Here is a 15,917-nt window from a genome sequence, read left to right as displayed (position 1 = left end):
CTCTCTCTCTCTCTCTCTCTCTCTATTTTCCCTCAATTTGATCGTCTTTGATCTAAGAATGAGTTTCTCTGTGGATTTGCAGAGAATGCACACTACAAAAAATATGGAAATTAGGAACGGTTTATAACCGTTCCTAAGAAAGTATGAAACGGTTGATGGACCGTCTTTAATCGAGGCGTCGTTAATGAATTTAAACGGCTAAAAGCCGTTCTAGATCTCAAGATCTGGAGCGAATAACAACCGTTCCAAAACTCAGATTGTAGAACGGTTCAAAACCGTTCCAAATCTGCATTCATTTAAACAAAAAAAAAAAACCTTGAGACATCTATTTAAATCTGATGTCTATCCTAAGTCTGTGACTTTATACATCGGTTACAAACCAATATCTACAGTGGTCATAAACCGATATCTAAAGTTTAAAAAAAAATTAATTTTAACTTTTAATTTTTTTTTCTACACACCTATTACCGACAATGAAATAATTTTCATTTTGCCGAGACCAAAATAGCTGTTATTGGTCAAAAAAATAGGGCACAAAACAATGGAGAAGTAAATTCTTTTGAACTGCATTAATGACACCATTACATTCAGCAGTCACCAAGACCTCAATCATAATTGCTGCTATATGACCTATGGGCTCCTCCAACGCTCTCCGCAGAAGAGAAGTTCACGAAGGGCACGTCTATTAGACTCGATGTTTTCTACGTCAACGCTGGCTAAGTGTTTGGCAATTGTGCTTGTTGATTCATCAGCAACAAGGATACCCTTTCCAGGGTTGCCAATGTAGGCAGCGTTGCCAATGTAGGCAGCGTTGCCAATGAGTTCATCTGCAAGTTGTAGGGGCAAAGAAACAAAAAAATTATTAAAGCTTAAGCTTCAGAAAGACTGGAATTTGAAGAGGGTGTTGCAAATTAGCTACCTTTTATAATAAATAGGTGATCTGTGATTAATGAGGTACATAAGAATTTGGGTTTTCTTCTTATAATTAATATGATTATTCATCATTAGATTAAGCAAATTAAAACAAATGTCTGCCCCACTGCAACTTTACCTCCATAAACTTTGCCAACTAAATTACATTAGTATTGGTATGACCTCAGTCATAATTGCTACTACATGACCTGTGGAGCAGGATAGATTTAGTATGGTCTCTTCTACTATGGGTTTCACTTTGGCTATCACTGTTCTCTGTAAACATATAATGTAAATCATTTAGAAGGAAACTCAATTCATGTGAAGAACTTGTTCCACATGAATCAATCACCACGTATCTATCACAATATGAACGTATGTAACTGAAATTAAGCGTAGCAACTCACATAGTCAACAGCAGCCCTTAGTAATCTGATTTGCTCTTTTTAAACCGTCCCCACCTATTAAATTAAAGTCAAAATAATTTGGATTAGAAGACCTTAAAAGATGGATAATGTGCAGGTGATAGTAGTGTTTTCCTTAGGTTAGTTAGAGAGAGTAGACCTTTTGAACAATGGTCCAAACAACACTTTCATTGCGAGGAGGAGTTCTGAGAAAGCCAATGTATCTATAGTAGTTTCTACTGCCTATCTGTATGTGATTTGGGTCAACCACACCCACCACCCTCTCTTCTTCCCTATCATTGAAGTAAATCCATAAATGAACATACAAAGAAGATAAACAAAACAACATCATTTTTCTAAAAACCAACGAATCGTAAACCATAAATTCACATAGAAAATCTGATCACTTCTTTCCTTCCTAATACCCAAGCGCATAGTAAAGGGAGTTGTAACCCACTCCATCAAACTTGCCATGGGGGTGTGTGTGGTATTTATATTCAAAATTCAATTTCTTACTTATCAAGGAAAAAAACAAAGAGATGCAACGAAAAATGACAATGGTTATCACCTTTACTTAAGTGGTCCTGAAGTCCTTGTTGACATGTGTTTACTTCGGCATGCAAATTCACAAAAACAAAAAACAACCATTTTAAAGCCAAACAGTCAAGAGATCAGCAATATGATTAACGACGAGAATATGTGTATGCCGTCTGAAATATAAGCTCCAACATTAATTAATTAATTCCAACAGATTCTTTTTTGCTTTTGAAATATAAGCTCCAACATTAATTAATTAATTTTTCAAACCAGAATTACCTCAGCAGAGGTAAAAATTCCACAAGTTTGATCTGTTATGTTGAGTAAAGACGCTTCCTATCAAATACAAAAACAGATGTATATTTGCTCAGATGATATAATTCAAAAGGAGATTAATAATAAACTCCGGAGAGAAATTAGGTAATCCGAAGGCTTTTTTCACAAATCGTATAAAAAAAGATAAAATTGGGGATTTTTTTATATATATATAGTTTTGATGGTTTTAATTAGGGTTTCTGTAGTCTTGATGAGGTTAACTAAGCAGGGTTTTTGTAGTATTGATGAGTTAATTAGGTATTATTTGATAGGCAGGGGATTGGGGAAGATCTGAACGATTTGACCATACATGAACTGCGCGATCTTGAGCAAAATATGGAAAGTTCACTGCAGACTGTTCGTGATCGAAAGGTAAGAGTTCTTATTTGCAAGGATCTGTGTGAGTTCTTGAAAACTATATTTCTTTCTCCTCGCAGATCAAGAAACAAATGTAGATGCAGAAAACACCAATTAAAGTATTAAATATTTGTAAACTCTGATCTCCTGCCATTTACAAACTTCATCTGGTGATTTTTGGACAAATTTCCATTGAATTTTTTGAACTTGGATCTCTTCCAATCGAATTCAAACAAATGAACCTTTCTGATTTCATTAGAAGATTTGGAGGTGTTTCTGCAAAAACCCCTTTTGGACAATTTTTTGTGGTAATAATCGTTAATCTTTGTGGCCTTGGGTCCTTAATCATGTAAGCTAACAAGGATTAATCTTCATTATTGTGTAAAACAGTTTCAGGTGATCTCCACTCGGATTGAGATAAAATTAATGAAATAATGGGTCCATGGCTAATTGCTTGGATTGTCTCCATAATTAAATTTCCATTCCAGTTGAGCTATAATGGTATTTTCATAATAGCCAAAATTTGTTTTTGGTATTGGTTACGGATCATCTTCTAATTTAATACTCTCAATTCTTTGTAACAGGATAACATGGAGTGCTGGCACACGAGTTCTTAAGCGATACACGTCACTGTCTTCAGTCACTATGATATCTTTATTTCATATAATACAGAACAATTTTTCACTGCATTTGAATTCTGTAGCGAAATTTCCAGATTATGCGTTTTGAGAAATATATGGATCTAATTATGAAATTTGTGGATTGTTCTGATGAATACTGAAATTTAAATTTTAGGCGTGCTGGTGTCGTCTGGGTACCATGTCAGAACCGCTTCTTTGTGTTTTACAAGTTGACACTTTGACCATATACAACATGTCTGGTGAGTAGACTTGTAATTAATCTCTCATCTCTCTTTTAGTTTATTAGTTGGTACATTAAGTCTGAAGATCATATTTGAATCCCATTTTAATGTTTATTAACATTAAAAGAACAACTTTCAGTGTATCAACTAAGTCTTGTAACCATTGTTGTCGATCATGTACTTCGAAGCTTGAATCAGTTTTTTTTTTTTCAAAATTATTTATTAATACATTTAATTTTTTCTAGGTGAAGTAGTATGTATTCCGCTCCCTCATTGTGTCACATCAATCTGGCCTCTTCCATTTGGTTTACTCCTCCAAAAGGCAGCCGAGGGAAATCATCCAACCTATGTGCCCTTTTCAACTTCAAGCCCATTATTAAATATACGTGATTTATCCTGGCCAAAAAGAGAACTTGGGTACAATCCACAACACAATCTCAATGCACTCAATTCATTTGATCATATTGTCAAGGGGGACATAGCTAAGATGTCCTCACATTTGATTTTGAGAGATCCATTGGAAGAACCCCAGGTATGCTTCATTGTTTGATTTCCATATGTGATTGTTCTTTTCCTGTAACATTTATCCTTAAGCCATCAACTTAAATTTGTAGCTTTGTATGCTTATGTTGGTATTATTCTGTAATATAATCTATCTTTGTTGCTATAATGAGAGAATAGGGAGTATTATTTACTCAAATCCACATCATTAATTTTTAAAATTTCAACTCCTTTGTGTTACACTAAAAATGAATACAACACATTGTGAAGCTAGATTATCTATTTTAAAATAATCTCTTAAATTAGTTATAATGATAATTCTAACTAGCCATAAATACTCATTTTTGTAATTCATATGGAATTGCTGATGCCACCCACTAATATTATTATGATTAGGGAAGGGTATGTCAACACAAATCAACATTAAACAAATTTGTTAAATTATACCCTTCTATAGAAATAAATCTCCTTGATAAAATATAAAGCTTGAAGAAAACAAATCAGTCATGGACACATTGAATGATCGTTGTCTTTGACCGTCAAAAAAACATAACAAACTTTCAAAAATTAAGTAACAAGTTCTCCGTCAAAACTATAGGCAAAATCTTTTTGAAGATCAAGTTACATACCAAATGGCAATCATCCAAAACATCAAATTTACCTCTTTTTTCAAGTTAAACACCATATATAATTTTTGAGAGGAGAATACTCCATTAATTAATATAAACTTAATTCTTTATAACAATCATCATCAATAGAAAATCATACGTTTTACCATTTTATTTTATGTATACTGAGGAGTTTAGGTGCCCAGTCTTCTGCTAGTAAGGTGCATGTTCACTAACTCTGTTAAATTGATATATTGATGAATGCTTGAGGAAAATTAACGAAGAAGTTTATAAATTTACAAAGGAAGGAAGAGAGATGGGAAAAAGGATCCCATCACCAAGGGTAGGGAAAATAATATTATTTGTACAATGACTCCTTGGACAATAATATGAATTTTCACTACAGGAAAAGAGGGCTATAGCAACAAATTTAAGGGACGGTCAAATGTATAGAGTCATATTTATCCTCACTCAGGCTCACTCTTTCATTGACTCACTCTCACTCTCTCTCGTAAGTAGGAGCGGTGAATAGGAGCGTGGCGCTAGCATGATCACTAACTACCCTATGAACCCGCAGTACAAAGGCTCCTAGAATTATTAATGTGTTTCACGGTAATACATATTGGATATTCATGTATCTATAGTCTAGAGAAAAAATTCCAATTGAATTGGGATGTTTTTCACAGCTGGGATCATTTGTTTCTACATGAGTCATTTTCAAGGAATCACTGGAGGAAACTGATCCAATATCTCATTTAGGGAAGCAAATTATGTTGCGCTTGCACATCATCTTGCCTCTTCTTTCTAATTTCCTTCATCCTATATGAATCCGATCTCCTCCCATTCTGTGCTCAGCCAGCATTAGTTGAGGTTGGGGAGAGAAATTAGCAATGAAATATTTTCACCATTGAGTCTTTTAAAGTAAAGTGTATGCCCCCAAATCCTCAAATTATGATTGGACCATTCACCAAACACAGTTCTTAACTATCAACATTGTGACTGAATTTTCAAAAAAAATTGATGAATTAAGTCAATTTTTGCTTGCTCAGTGGCATCCAAGTCATTTGACCTTATTCCATGTCAAAATCTTGTTGAATGAGGAAACCGATTCACATTGGGAAACTTGCTCAGTGGCATCATTCTGACTTGTTGGCATTGTATGTTATGAAGCTTGTGAGATCATTTTGTAGATCATCAAGTGAAAAAAGTGGTATATTTTACTTCCTTATTCCTTGTTTGTGCTCCTATACCACTGACCTAATAAATTTAGTCTTTATGATACTCTTCACATGCATATTAGATTAAAGGGGTGTAAATTTTATCCACAATTTTTGTTGCATTAAAAGTTAGTGGCTTTGGCAATTTCACCTTTTTTTTTTTATACGAGAAAAAAAAAATCCAAGTTTTGTTACTTTAGCCTTACTTCTTTCTTTTGTTGCATGTGTGGCGGAGGATCCCTTTGAATATGTTGGTTCCATACTTGTAAACATCTCGAAAATGGAAGCAGGAAGGAAATTTCTAATGCTATTTAGTTCATTCCTCTTTCAAATTTCTTGATTTCTTTGGGCACACAGGAGGCAAAATCAGCAACCCTTGAAGCAAAGGCTAGATCTAAGATGGGAAATGTAAGCCTTTTTTTCCCCTATCTATCTTCCCTTTTGTTGGAAATACAATTGTCTATCTTATAAAATAGTCACTCATATTTGTATCATACAAACTCTTGTTTGACACATGCTTTCTGCTTCTTTTGATGTATGGGATTCTTTTTTGGTATGTGACCAACTTTTGATATGACTCGATGAAAATTCTTGATGGAAGTTATATGTTTCACAGCAATCCGGGACATTCATTTTCTTCTGGAGTTACATTAGCAAAGCTTGCTGCTGTTACGATGGATGAACAGGGCAATGAAACTTTTGATACCAGTGGTGCACTGGATAAGTTGCGGAAGGTTAGTTTGAATTCTTGTTAAGGAAAATATCTCGTTTTCTAGTAATGGTCAGAACTGTTTAAACATGCGATATAATATATATACATATATTGGTAATCATAAATTATAAAGAGCAAGGAAGAACTAGTAAAATCCAAGGAGGTCGAAAAGACCTGCTAAAGTAAAACAAAACATTAGAAACACTAGTCCAGCTATTGCTTCAAGCAATATTGTTATTTTGTTATATCACTATCTTCAAGAAAATGCTGCAGTTAGTGGTCTAGAATTTTTTTAATCTTTAAATAATGTGTATTTTTTCCATTTATTTTATTTTATTTTTCTGCTTTGAGTAAAGTGACCTCATGAAACGCTACTCATTAAAACTGTCCCATTTAACTTATAGTCTAAGTTGCATATTGCATTTCCTAACTGATTTTGATTACCTGCTTATTAGGCACTCTTGGCCAGTCCTTGTTTGGTTCCTTGTCCTTCTTTCATTTGACATTAGCTTGGCATATTATCCTTGAATTCAAATTTATTTTTCTTATATGATTTAAGAACAAGGGAAGATTGGATGATCTGAAAACTCTTGCATTATTCTAGATCCTTTTTTTTTTCTTCAGATTATTAGCATGATTATTCTTCTTTTATTCCATGTGTCATAAATTGTTTAGGTGGGTTTCGAATATGCTCTTTCTCAGGTTTCACGCATTTAGCATTTGCTTTCAGATATGAGGCAGGGATCACTAAATGTCCAATTGATGGTAATTTAGTCCCCCTTGGTGCTCTTATTACATTTGTACAAAAGGGACTTCAATATCTTGAGATGGAAGCGAACTTGAGTAATGTGAGTGTGCTTAATTCATTGATAAATGATATTTTACATTCTTCTTATGTTTCTTAGAGCAATTTATACTGTATCCTCTAGAGTTTTATGCTGATCAATGTTTGTTTTAAGCTTTCCAGGGTGATGAAGATGTGGATGACTGCTTCTCCTTTCTTGAACCTTTATGTGTGTGTGTGTGTGTGCTCGTGTGTGTATCTTTGCGCGCGTGTGTGTGTATGTGTACACACTTGTGTGTATGTGTGTGAGTTGGAGTGTATGTGTGTGTACGTGCCTGTGCGTGAGTTGGATTCCGGTGACCATTTTATTATGTGTGTGAGTTGGATTATGTGAGAATTTGTATCAGTCTGTGTAATAGTAGCACAATGAGATATAATAGAGAGGGCATTTAGGTCTTTTCATATTGATAGTTGGGATAGGTCATCAATTTCAAAATATAGGGGTATCTCCAATATTCAACAATACATGAGGGGGCTGGTTTAAAATTAAATTTTTTTTTTCAAAAGCTTTTATAGCGACAGCCAAAACCGTAGCTCAAGCTGAAGAATAATTTTTTTTTTTTTTTTTAAAAAACTACCCTATAGCGACGGCCAATAGCGGCTGTCGCTACAAGTCTTGTACTTAACGACGTTTCCATCAATTGTTGGCCGTCGACACAACATTTAGCGATGGGACAATTAGCGACGACTATCGACGGCCTCCCTGGCTGTCGCTAGATGTTATTGCGACGGTATTATGTACCTATAGCGACGGTCGAGACCGTCGCTATAACCCAATTTTACTGTAGTGGTAGATGAAATGTTAAAAAATAACCAAGTTTATTACTATTAGGCACCAGTAAAGTTGACATTTTGAATAGGTTCCCAAAAACTTTTTAGAATCATGATAATCTAACTACCCCACACGGCATACTCAATCGACTCCCCATGACGTGACATGTGCTAGAATTGTAGATATGTACTTCTTGGCATACACAATTGCACTTTCGTTGGGAAAGTGCAGTTGTGTATCCTAAGGAGTACAGTTCTATAGTTCTCGCACATGTCATGTTAGGGGAGTCGATCGAGTATGGAGCAGACAGATTATCACAACTCAACTTTTTACCCAAGAAAGAAAAGGCTAATGATTTCACTCGATTTTTGTACTCAGGTGACGTGGCAAGGTTGCAGAGCCATAGATCCTTTCCTTGTGTATCTCGAAGAAGCGATCTATGATTATCTGCCCTTGCCACGTCAACCGAGTACAAATCGAGTGAAATAACTGAATCCGAAAATCATGACTTTGAAAGAAAAAAAAAAAAAAAGCAAAGTTAAACTTCAATAATGCGTGAATTTCACATCAAACTCGGCCTCGACACTGACATGATTCACACACCAAACTCACCTTGGAAATTACTTTTCAGTCCTCTTAACCTTAGAAAGACAAAATTACTCTGGGAAATTTGTATATTTTTTTTCATCTCATCTCAGTCATGTGTTAGATACCGTGCGTTAAACCATGTTTGAGGTTAGAAAAGTCCTAAGTTTAGAGTGCGACTTTGTTGACCCTCACTTTAGAGACCCCGCATACCCATTGGTTCATGTGGCATGGAGCATTTAACCACTGTTTTCTCATGACTAATGCTGGGGTGACACAGTTATTTTGTTATTTCAAAAATAACCTCAATCATTAATACCAATTTAACGCAACAAAATAGATTACAAAATCTATTAGGGGTGTCAATGGATAGTCGAAATCTAAATTCAAATTCGAATTCGAATTTGAAAAATTAGATATTATCCGAAATTTTCGGATGTCAGATGTCGGATTCGGATGTCATTTTAACATTCGAATGAGTTTCGGATACGAATTCGGATACTGCGATATCCGATTCGATAATACCTGCTCTGATAATAATACATATATTATGTATTTATGTTTTACAACAAAACTTTATATATGCAAATATATAGTGTTATATATTCGTGTCATACAGCAAAATTTATTTTCAAATCTTTATTTTCTTAAACCCACCTTTAACGCTAAAACAACAGACAACCTTAATGATGGGTTTCCATTTCGATCAAACTCCGTGACCACGATTTTCTTCGGTCGGCGAGCATCAGGTATATTCTCTCTCTCTCCGATCTAATCAATCGGAGTGATTTTTTGAAAGAAATATGTGGGTTTCAACTATGCAAACTCCGACATGTCTACTCCGGCCAGCGAGCATCCAGGTATATATTCTCTCTCTCTACGATATGAACCCGCCGGAGTTTTCATATGAAATTTGTGGGTTTCGACTGTGCGAACTTCGATCGGATCGGATATTATCGGATATCCGATATAATTTTCGAATTCGAATTCGAATGTTTGTTAGGGATATCCGATCGGATTTGAATTCGGATAGTATATTTTTTTTCGGATACAAATTCAGATATAGCAGTATCCGATCAGATACCTATCCGTTGACAGCCCTAAAATCAATGACACTAAACTTGTTAAATCAGTTACTATTATTATTAAATTTGATTTCATTTTTTCAAACAAATAAAATAAAAAACAAAAAAAGTACTACTAAAAAACAGTCATGGTTTCTTGCATCCTAAAAAAGAGAGCTGCTATTGGCACCTCAACTTTACTTAATACACTCCAATTAAAAAAGATAATAATAAATAACTGATTGAGAATAATTAAAAGTTGGGCTGCCAATATGAATTCTCTCTCTCTCTCTCTCCCTTTTCTGGCTAGTTTTTTCTTTAGTGATCGTATATATGGCTAATCATAATTGTAGTCAACTTCTAAAATTGTTTTAATTAGTGATATAACGTTTTGTAATGTTGAGATTATAATTTTAGCCAAACCTTTCCAATCAATTAATATCACTACAGGACAAATTAGCTATAGGGACGACTCTTAGTGACGGCCATATTTTGACCGTCGTTGTAGAGACATCTAAAACCCAACCCACCCACTCACCCTCGTGTCAGACGAAAACACTCTGTCTCTCACCCTTGACATCAACGCTGATGTCTCCGTCTCTCACTCTCACCCTCAAAGTCGACGCTGATCTCTCCAACTCTCATCCTCAAACTCAACATTGACGCTGATCTCATTGTGACTCTGATCTCTCGATCTCTCTCTCATCCTCAAACTCGACATCCATGCTGATCTCTCTGTGACGCTGATCTCTCGATCTCTCTCTCATCTCAAACTCGACATCGATGCTGATCTCTCTATGATGCTGATCTCTCGATCTCTCTCTCATCTCAAACTCCTTGCTGATCTCTATATGTTGAGCTCTCTCTCTCTGTCTTTGTCTCTCTCTCTCTCTGTTTATACAATCATAATTTCTATAGTGTTGATTCAAATTTTGGTTCGATTGCAAACCAAAATCCCAATTTCTATAATTTTAATTTAATTTTTAATTCAGTTTCAAACCAAAACCCTAATTTCTCATTTTTATAGCTAAGATTTTAATCATAGAAAGTGGTACTTTTGATTACGATGTAGCAATCGAACCCTAAACTCTTGATTTCATTTTCTAGGTTTTTAACATCGAGAGGGGATCAACTCAGTTGAGCTTCAGCACCGAAAGACAGGTTTTTAAAGATTTTATTGATTGTACTTCACATCTGATTTCAATCACTTTTTGGACGAAATCAGATTTCAGGTGAGTTTATGGTTAAATTTTTTATTTTTATTTTTTACTTTCCCAATAAGCAATGTGCAGTTGCTTTTTATTATTTTTTGTTTATAGTAAATCTATTTACTTAAATTTGATAGTTCATTGTCATTTATCGAAATAGTAGATTCACCTTTCTAGCTTGTAAACCAATGTAAAGCATTATAATTCTAATATATGTTATTTCCGATGCTTTTGATTTCAATTCTACTTAAACTTATTTATGTCTGTTTTGCTGTTTAGTGTTAGAATTTTTCAAGTTCTTGAAGTAATTTAAGAGTTGAAAATTTATTTTTCACATCTTTCGAATAAGTTCCTGATTGTAAGGCATGTGTGTTCATAACTTTTCTTATTATCGCCATCCACATCATTCTCAACCTTCCTTTAGAGAATTTCTTGCACTAAAAGGCTTCTCATTGATATTATTAGTCTTCTTTGCATATGATCAGACCTATCTTAACTAACTTTATTATGTTTTATTCTAATTTTCCCCTGGTTTAACCATTCATCCATCTCAACTTTTTCATGTAAGTTGGTTTTTGAATTTTCAGTTCTTTGCATCACAAAAACAAATGATTTTGGAAGGTGCTTGTCCCACATATCAACACTTCAAATCTTAAACATAAATATGATCCACATCATTCCCTGGATTACTCTCACAGTTTAGAGCCTTGAATATGCACCAAAGCTTTTTTATGTTTCTGTCATTGGTCTATGTTGTACATGTCCAATCGATATCAATCTACCTTTCACTCATCTCGACATCTTTATCTCATCTACGCTTTTTCTATTGACCTTGATGAGTAGGTTTTATACCTATAAATTAACTATTTTTAGATATAATATTTTATTAATTTTAGAGTCTTTTAGTTGTTTTTAGTTAAGTTTAGTTTGTTTTATACTTTTTATGTGATTCTATATTTTTATTTGATTTTTATGTTTATTTTACAATTTAGGAATAATATGGAACATTGGGATGTTTGCATACGTGTAGGAGAAATTCTGGACTCAAATTTATTCACTCTCGAATGAAGGAAGCTAAGTATACAAGCTAGGAAGTCTTCAAGCCGCAACTTGAAAGAAAACGAGGCCGCGACGGGAATTCAAGAATGGAATAACAGAAATATAAAAATACAAGCCGCGGCATGATATATTGGGAGGCCATGGCCTGCTTACGTTTCCAGCTTTACACGTTAATTTGTGGTGACCGAATTAGAGACGGATTTTGGGATTCTTAAATCCTAATGACTCCATATTTATAAATAGGAAAGTTTAACCCTTATTTGGGGACAGAAGTTTTAGGGTTTTCTTAGAGGCACAAGATCGAAAAGGAGAACAAGAGCTGGAGATTCAATTTTTGAGTTTTATCTTTTTGAACTTTATCTCTTCTCTTGATATTTGTAATATCTAAGAATGGCTGAATACTTTTGTGATTTTGTTTTATTTTCAATGATGAACTAATTTCTATTCTAGGGTTATAATGGAACCTATTCATGATATTTTATTAGTTTTATTTCTTTCTTCTCTGTGATTGTTTATTCTATCCTATGTTTAATGCGATTTAATTAATTGATCATTGATTGAATTGAATCGGTGAACCTTAATAATATCGACAGAGTTGTTTTGTGTTCATGACCTAGATAGAATAACATACGCTAATTTGAGATAGACATATACTCAAGTTGCGTGTGCATCCCTTATGAGAGCTTATTCTTAATGAATTCTTCTTGATTTAATTCTCATAGACATATAGGTAGGGCTGTCAACGGATAGGTATCCGATCAGATACTGCTATATTCGAATTCGAATCCGAAAAAAAATACTACTATCCGAATTCGAATTCGAATCTAATCGGATATCCCTAATAAACATTCGAATTCGAATCCGAAAAATATATCGGATATCCGATAATATCCGATTCGATCGGAGTTCGCACAGTCAAAACCCACAGATTACATCTGAAAAATTACTCCGGCGAGTTCAGGTCATAGAGAGAGAGAGAGAGAGAGAGAGAGAGAGAGAGAGAATATATACCTGGATGCTTGCCGGCCGGAATAGATGTGTCGGAGTTCGCACAGTTGAAAGTGGAAACCCACGTATTTCTTTGAAAAAATTACTCTGATTGGTTCAGATCGGAGGGAGAGAAAGAGAGAGAGAAAGAGAGAGTTTCCGACCGGAGTAATGCCCTCATTTTCGATCGAAACGGAAACCTCCATTCCCGTCTGGTGTTTTAGTGCTGCCGGGTTTGAGAAGATAAAGTGATGAAATTAAGTTTTGTTGTATAACAGCAATACCTAACACCATATATTTACATATATACAGTTTTGTTGTAAAACATAAATACATAATATGTGTATTGTTATCGGAGCGGATATTATCGAATTCGAATATCGCAATATCCGAATTCGTATCCGAAACTCATTCGAATGTTTAAATGACATCGGAATCCGAATCAGATATCCGAAAATTTCGGATAATATCCGATTTTTCGAATTCGAATTCGGATTTCGACTATCTATTGACACCCCTACATATAGGGAGTTAGTTTAGAAAGATATTTTTACATGATCATCGACAGAAGCTTGTAGAGAATTTAGTATTCTTGGGTGGCAATTATAGTGGATTAATTTATCATAGAAGAAAAGATAATCTAATCAAGTGGATTGTTTGGGGAAAATTATAAACCTAGATTTTATCACTCATTGATTTTAAATCTGCAAATTTATTTTCTCCGTTAGTTTTCTTGTTTAGTTTTAATTCCTATTTTTACTTTTGTTTGGATAAAATTAGAGTGAGATAAATTGGTAATTAGCAATAGATTGGTATTTAGTCTCCATGGGAACGATACTTTCTTATCACTTTATTACTTGTTTCGATACGTATACTTGCGTACGTAAATATAGACAACAGACCTCAAGAATATGAAAAAAAAAATGGCTACAATTGAGAAAAGCATAAAAATTTGAAAACATGTTCTTTTGAGGGATTGTGACATTTATGAGCTTGAACCAAACTTGTGTTTATTAATTAACAATCCATGGTATTCTTTCGTGATAATGCTTGTAGTTTGTGCAAGCCATCTGAGTCTACATCTATTATATGTTGCTCGATTTGATAACTTAAGAAAGTTGAATTTCTTATAGGTTCTGAGGAGGCTTATCCAGTCAAGTTTGTCTGTTAATGATTTACATTCACCTGTGGCAAAAGAGGAGCTAGTTGTTGAGGTATGTCATTTTAACCTCTTTTTTTATTAATGAAATTATATTCAAAAAAAAAAAAAAAAAACCTCTTGTTGTGGTTGTGAAAGTGGAGATAAATAGTGAAAAATTGTGGATTTACAAAAGTGGACCGAAAGAACTGAGAGATTTGTGGGATTGAATTAGAAGACAAGAGGGTTTCGTGTTTGGATCTCTTTAAATATTTTTGTATTCTTGCTATTATTGTTGTTGGTTCTCTACGGGGGCAACCATTAAAGGGAGAGAGGTGTAACACTGAGTGCAATAGTTAGTGAGAAAGGAAATACATGAGAAAGGAGATTTACTTCCTTTTTTTGGTTAGTGTGTTGTATAAGTAATTTTGTGGTTGTTCAGTTCTTCTTTGTTTTTGTTGGATTTGTGTGTGCACGTGTGTGTGAAGTGTTCTTTATATTGCTTGAATAAAAGGAGTTTAGTTAGTTATCTACGGTTTAGAGGACCTAGAATCAAAGATTGTGTTGTTTATTGAATGAAGAAAAATGGTCAATAAGAATTCACTTGTCAAGTCTTAGAAAAAGAGGGCTCAAAAGAAAAAAAAAAATGTATATAAACAATGATTATGGGTGCAATGTTTGGAAGGGTATTTGGAGGTGTCTTCAAAGTTTAGCAAGCACATTTGTTTCAAGGTGGGAAGTTTTCTAACAAATCTCTTTATTCCGCTCTCGAGGGGTAGTGACCATACTTTCCTTGCTTCTGTGCTTTGGGCTCCTAAAATTCCTTCAATAGTATTTATATTGGTTTGGAATGCATCTTTGGACAAACTCTTAACTTCTGACCATATCAGAGTCAGAATGATTCATTACCTCCATTGATTTTCTATTTTGCCACCAAGGTTTTTTACAATGTATGAGGGAATGAAAAGAACTATTATCATAGTCAGACACACGTTTGGATCCTAATTCCTTGTTGGTGGGATTCCAAATGTTAGACACCACAAACTTGATCCCTCATCTTAAGGAGGAAGTAAAGAAAAACTGAGTATGCTCTGAGTTCTTTCATCTCTCAACCGTGGTCTGTACTAAGAGAGCATGGAATTAGAACAACAGCCACTATCACAAATTTCTTCCTTAATTCATCAACAAAAGTTGATGTTACCTTTCGATCGATGGGGGTAAACCTAATATTGCAGTTTGGAGGGGATAATCTATAAAAAAGGACGGAAGTCCATCTCAAATATTCACTAAAGAGTCGTGATAATCTGACTACCCCACGCGGCATATGCAGTTGACTACCTGACGTGAGAACTTTGAGAACTGTAGATCTGCGCTCCTTGGGATACACGGTTCCTTCGAGATATAATTTTTTATGGGGAAGTGCAGCTGTGTATCCCAAGGAGTGCAGATCTTTGGTTCTTAAACTTGTCATGTAATCGATTGAGTTTGCCACGTGGGGTAGTCAGATTATCACGATTCTTCACTAAAACCCGGGCAACTTCATTCACATACTGTTTAAGAGTAAGACTCGAGGCTCTGCCTCTTTTTTCCTTTTTCTTTTTCTTTTTCTCTGAACTATTCTCTTTTTGAACAGAGATTTCCTGTTATTAATTAATTAATTTTTCTCCTCAATTTTCTCTGTATTAACCGATCACTTCTATTTACACTACAGTGATGTCATGCCATGGAATCATCAACTTAGCATAGAAAATTTATAACACCAAATCTTTGTTCATAGTTTTCCATCCTCTTGACTTTTTCATCACCAATATCTACGTGACACGTCCAAGTTATCC

At 34.5% G+C, this 15,917-nt stretch overlaps 1 protein-coding gene and 1 long non-coding RNA gene across 9 annotated transcripts; one reads left to right on the top strand and one right to left on the bottom strand.

Annotated features, from left to right (window-relative positions):
* Positions 1-788: 788 nt before the first annotated feature.
* Positions 789-2,215, bottom strand: LOC147390295 (uncharacterized). 3 transcript variants are annotated; one of them, XR_015182823.1, is made up of 4 exons: positions 1,885-2,197; positions 1,477-1,609; positions 1,320-1,373; positions 795-1,188 (listed from the first exon to the last, which is right to left on the bottom strand). It is a non-coding gene; the product is annotated as an uncharacterized LOC147390295 (long non-coding RNA). The 3 variants fall into 3 exon arrangements; XR_015182825.1 differs by having other exon boundaries at positions 789-827; positions 1,052-1,609; positions 1,885-2,215; XR_015182822.1 differs by having other exon boundaries at positions 795-1,373; positions 1,885-2,192.
* On the top strand, positions 2,133-7,673 carry LOC147390294 (anaphase-promoting complex subunit 1-like). 6 transcript variants are annotated; one of them, XM_086458502.1, is made up of 9 exons: positions 2,156-2,273; positions 2,441-2,540; positions 2,916-3,026; positions 3,110-3,405; positions 3,633-3,919; positions 6,071-6,121; positions 6,330-6,447; positions 7,156-7,273; positions 7,393-7,673. In XM_086458502.1, the coding sequence occupies exons 4-7, from the start codon at positions 3,345-3,347 to the stop codon at positions 6,393-6,395; spliced, it is 465 nt and encodes a 154-aa protein (XP_086314628.1). In that variant the 5' UTR covers positions 2,156-2,273; positions 2,441-2,540; positions 2,916-3,026; positions 3,110-3,344; the 3' UTR covers positions 6,396-6,447; positions 7,156-7,273; positions 7,393-7,673. The 6 variants fall into 6 exon arrangements, 4 of the variants coding, with proteins under 4 accessions (XP_086314631.1, XP_086314628.1, XP_086314629.1 ...); XR_015182819.1 differs by having other exon boundaries at positions 2,133-2,273; positions 2,441-3,026; positions 6,004-6,121; XR_015182818.1 differs by having other exon boundaries at positions 2,133-2,273; positions 2,441-3,026; positions 5,949-6,121.
* Positions 7,674-15,917: the final 8,244 nt, after the last annotated feature.

The sequence above is a fragment of the Akebia trifoliata genome, chromosome 11 (assembly GCF_017979445.1).
Source record: "Akebia trifoliata isolate Shusen 1 chromosome 11, ASM1797944v1, whole genome shotgun sequence".
Classification (NCBI taxonomy): Eukaryota; Viridiplantae; Streptophyta; class Magnoliopsida; order Ranunculales; family Lardizabalaceae; genus Akebia; species Akebia trifoliata.
This window is presented reverse-complemented; position numbering and strand designations above follow the sequence as displayed.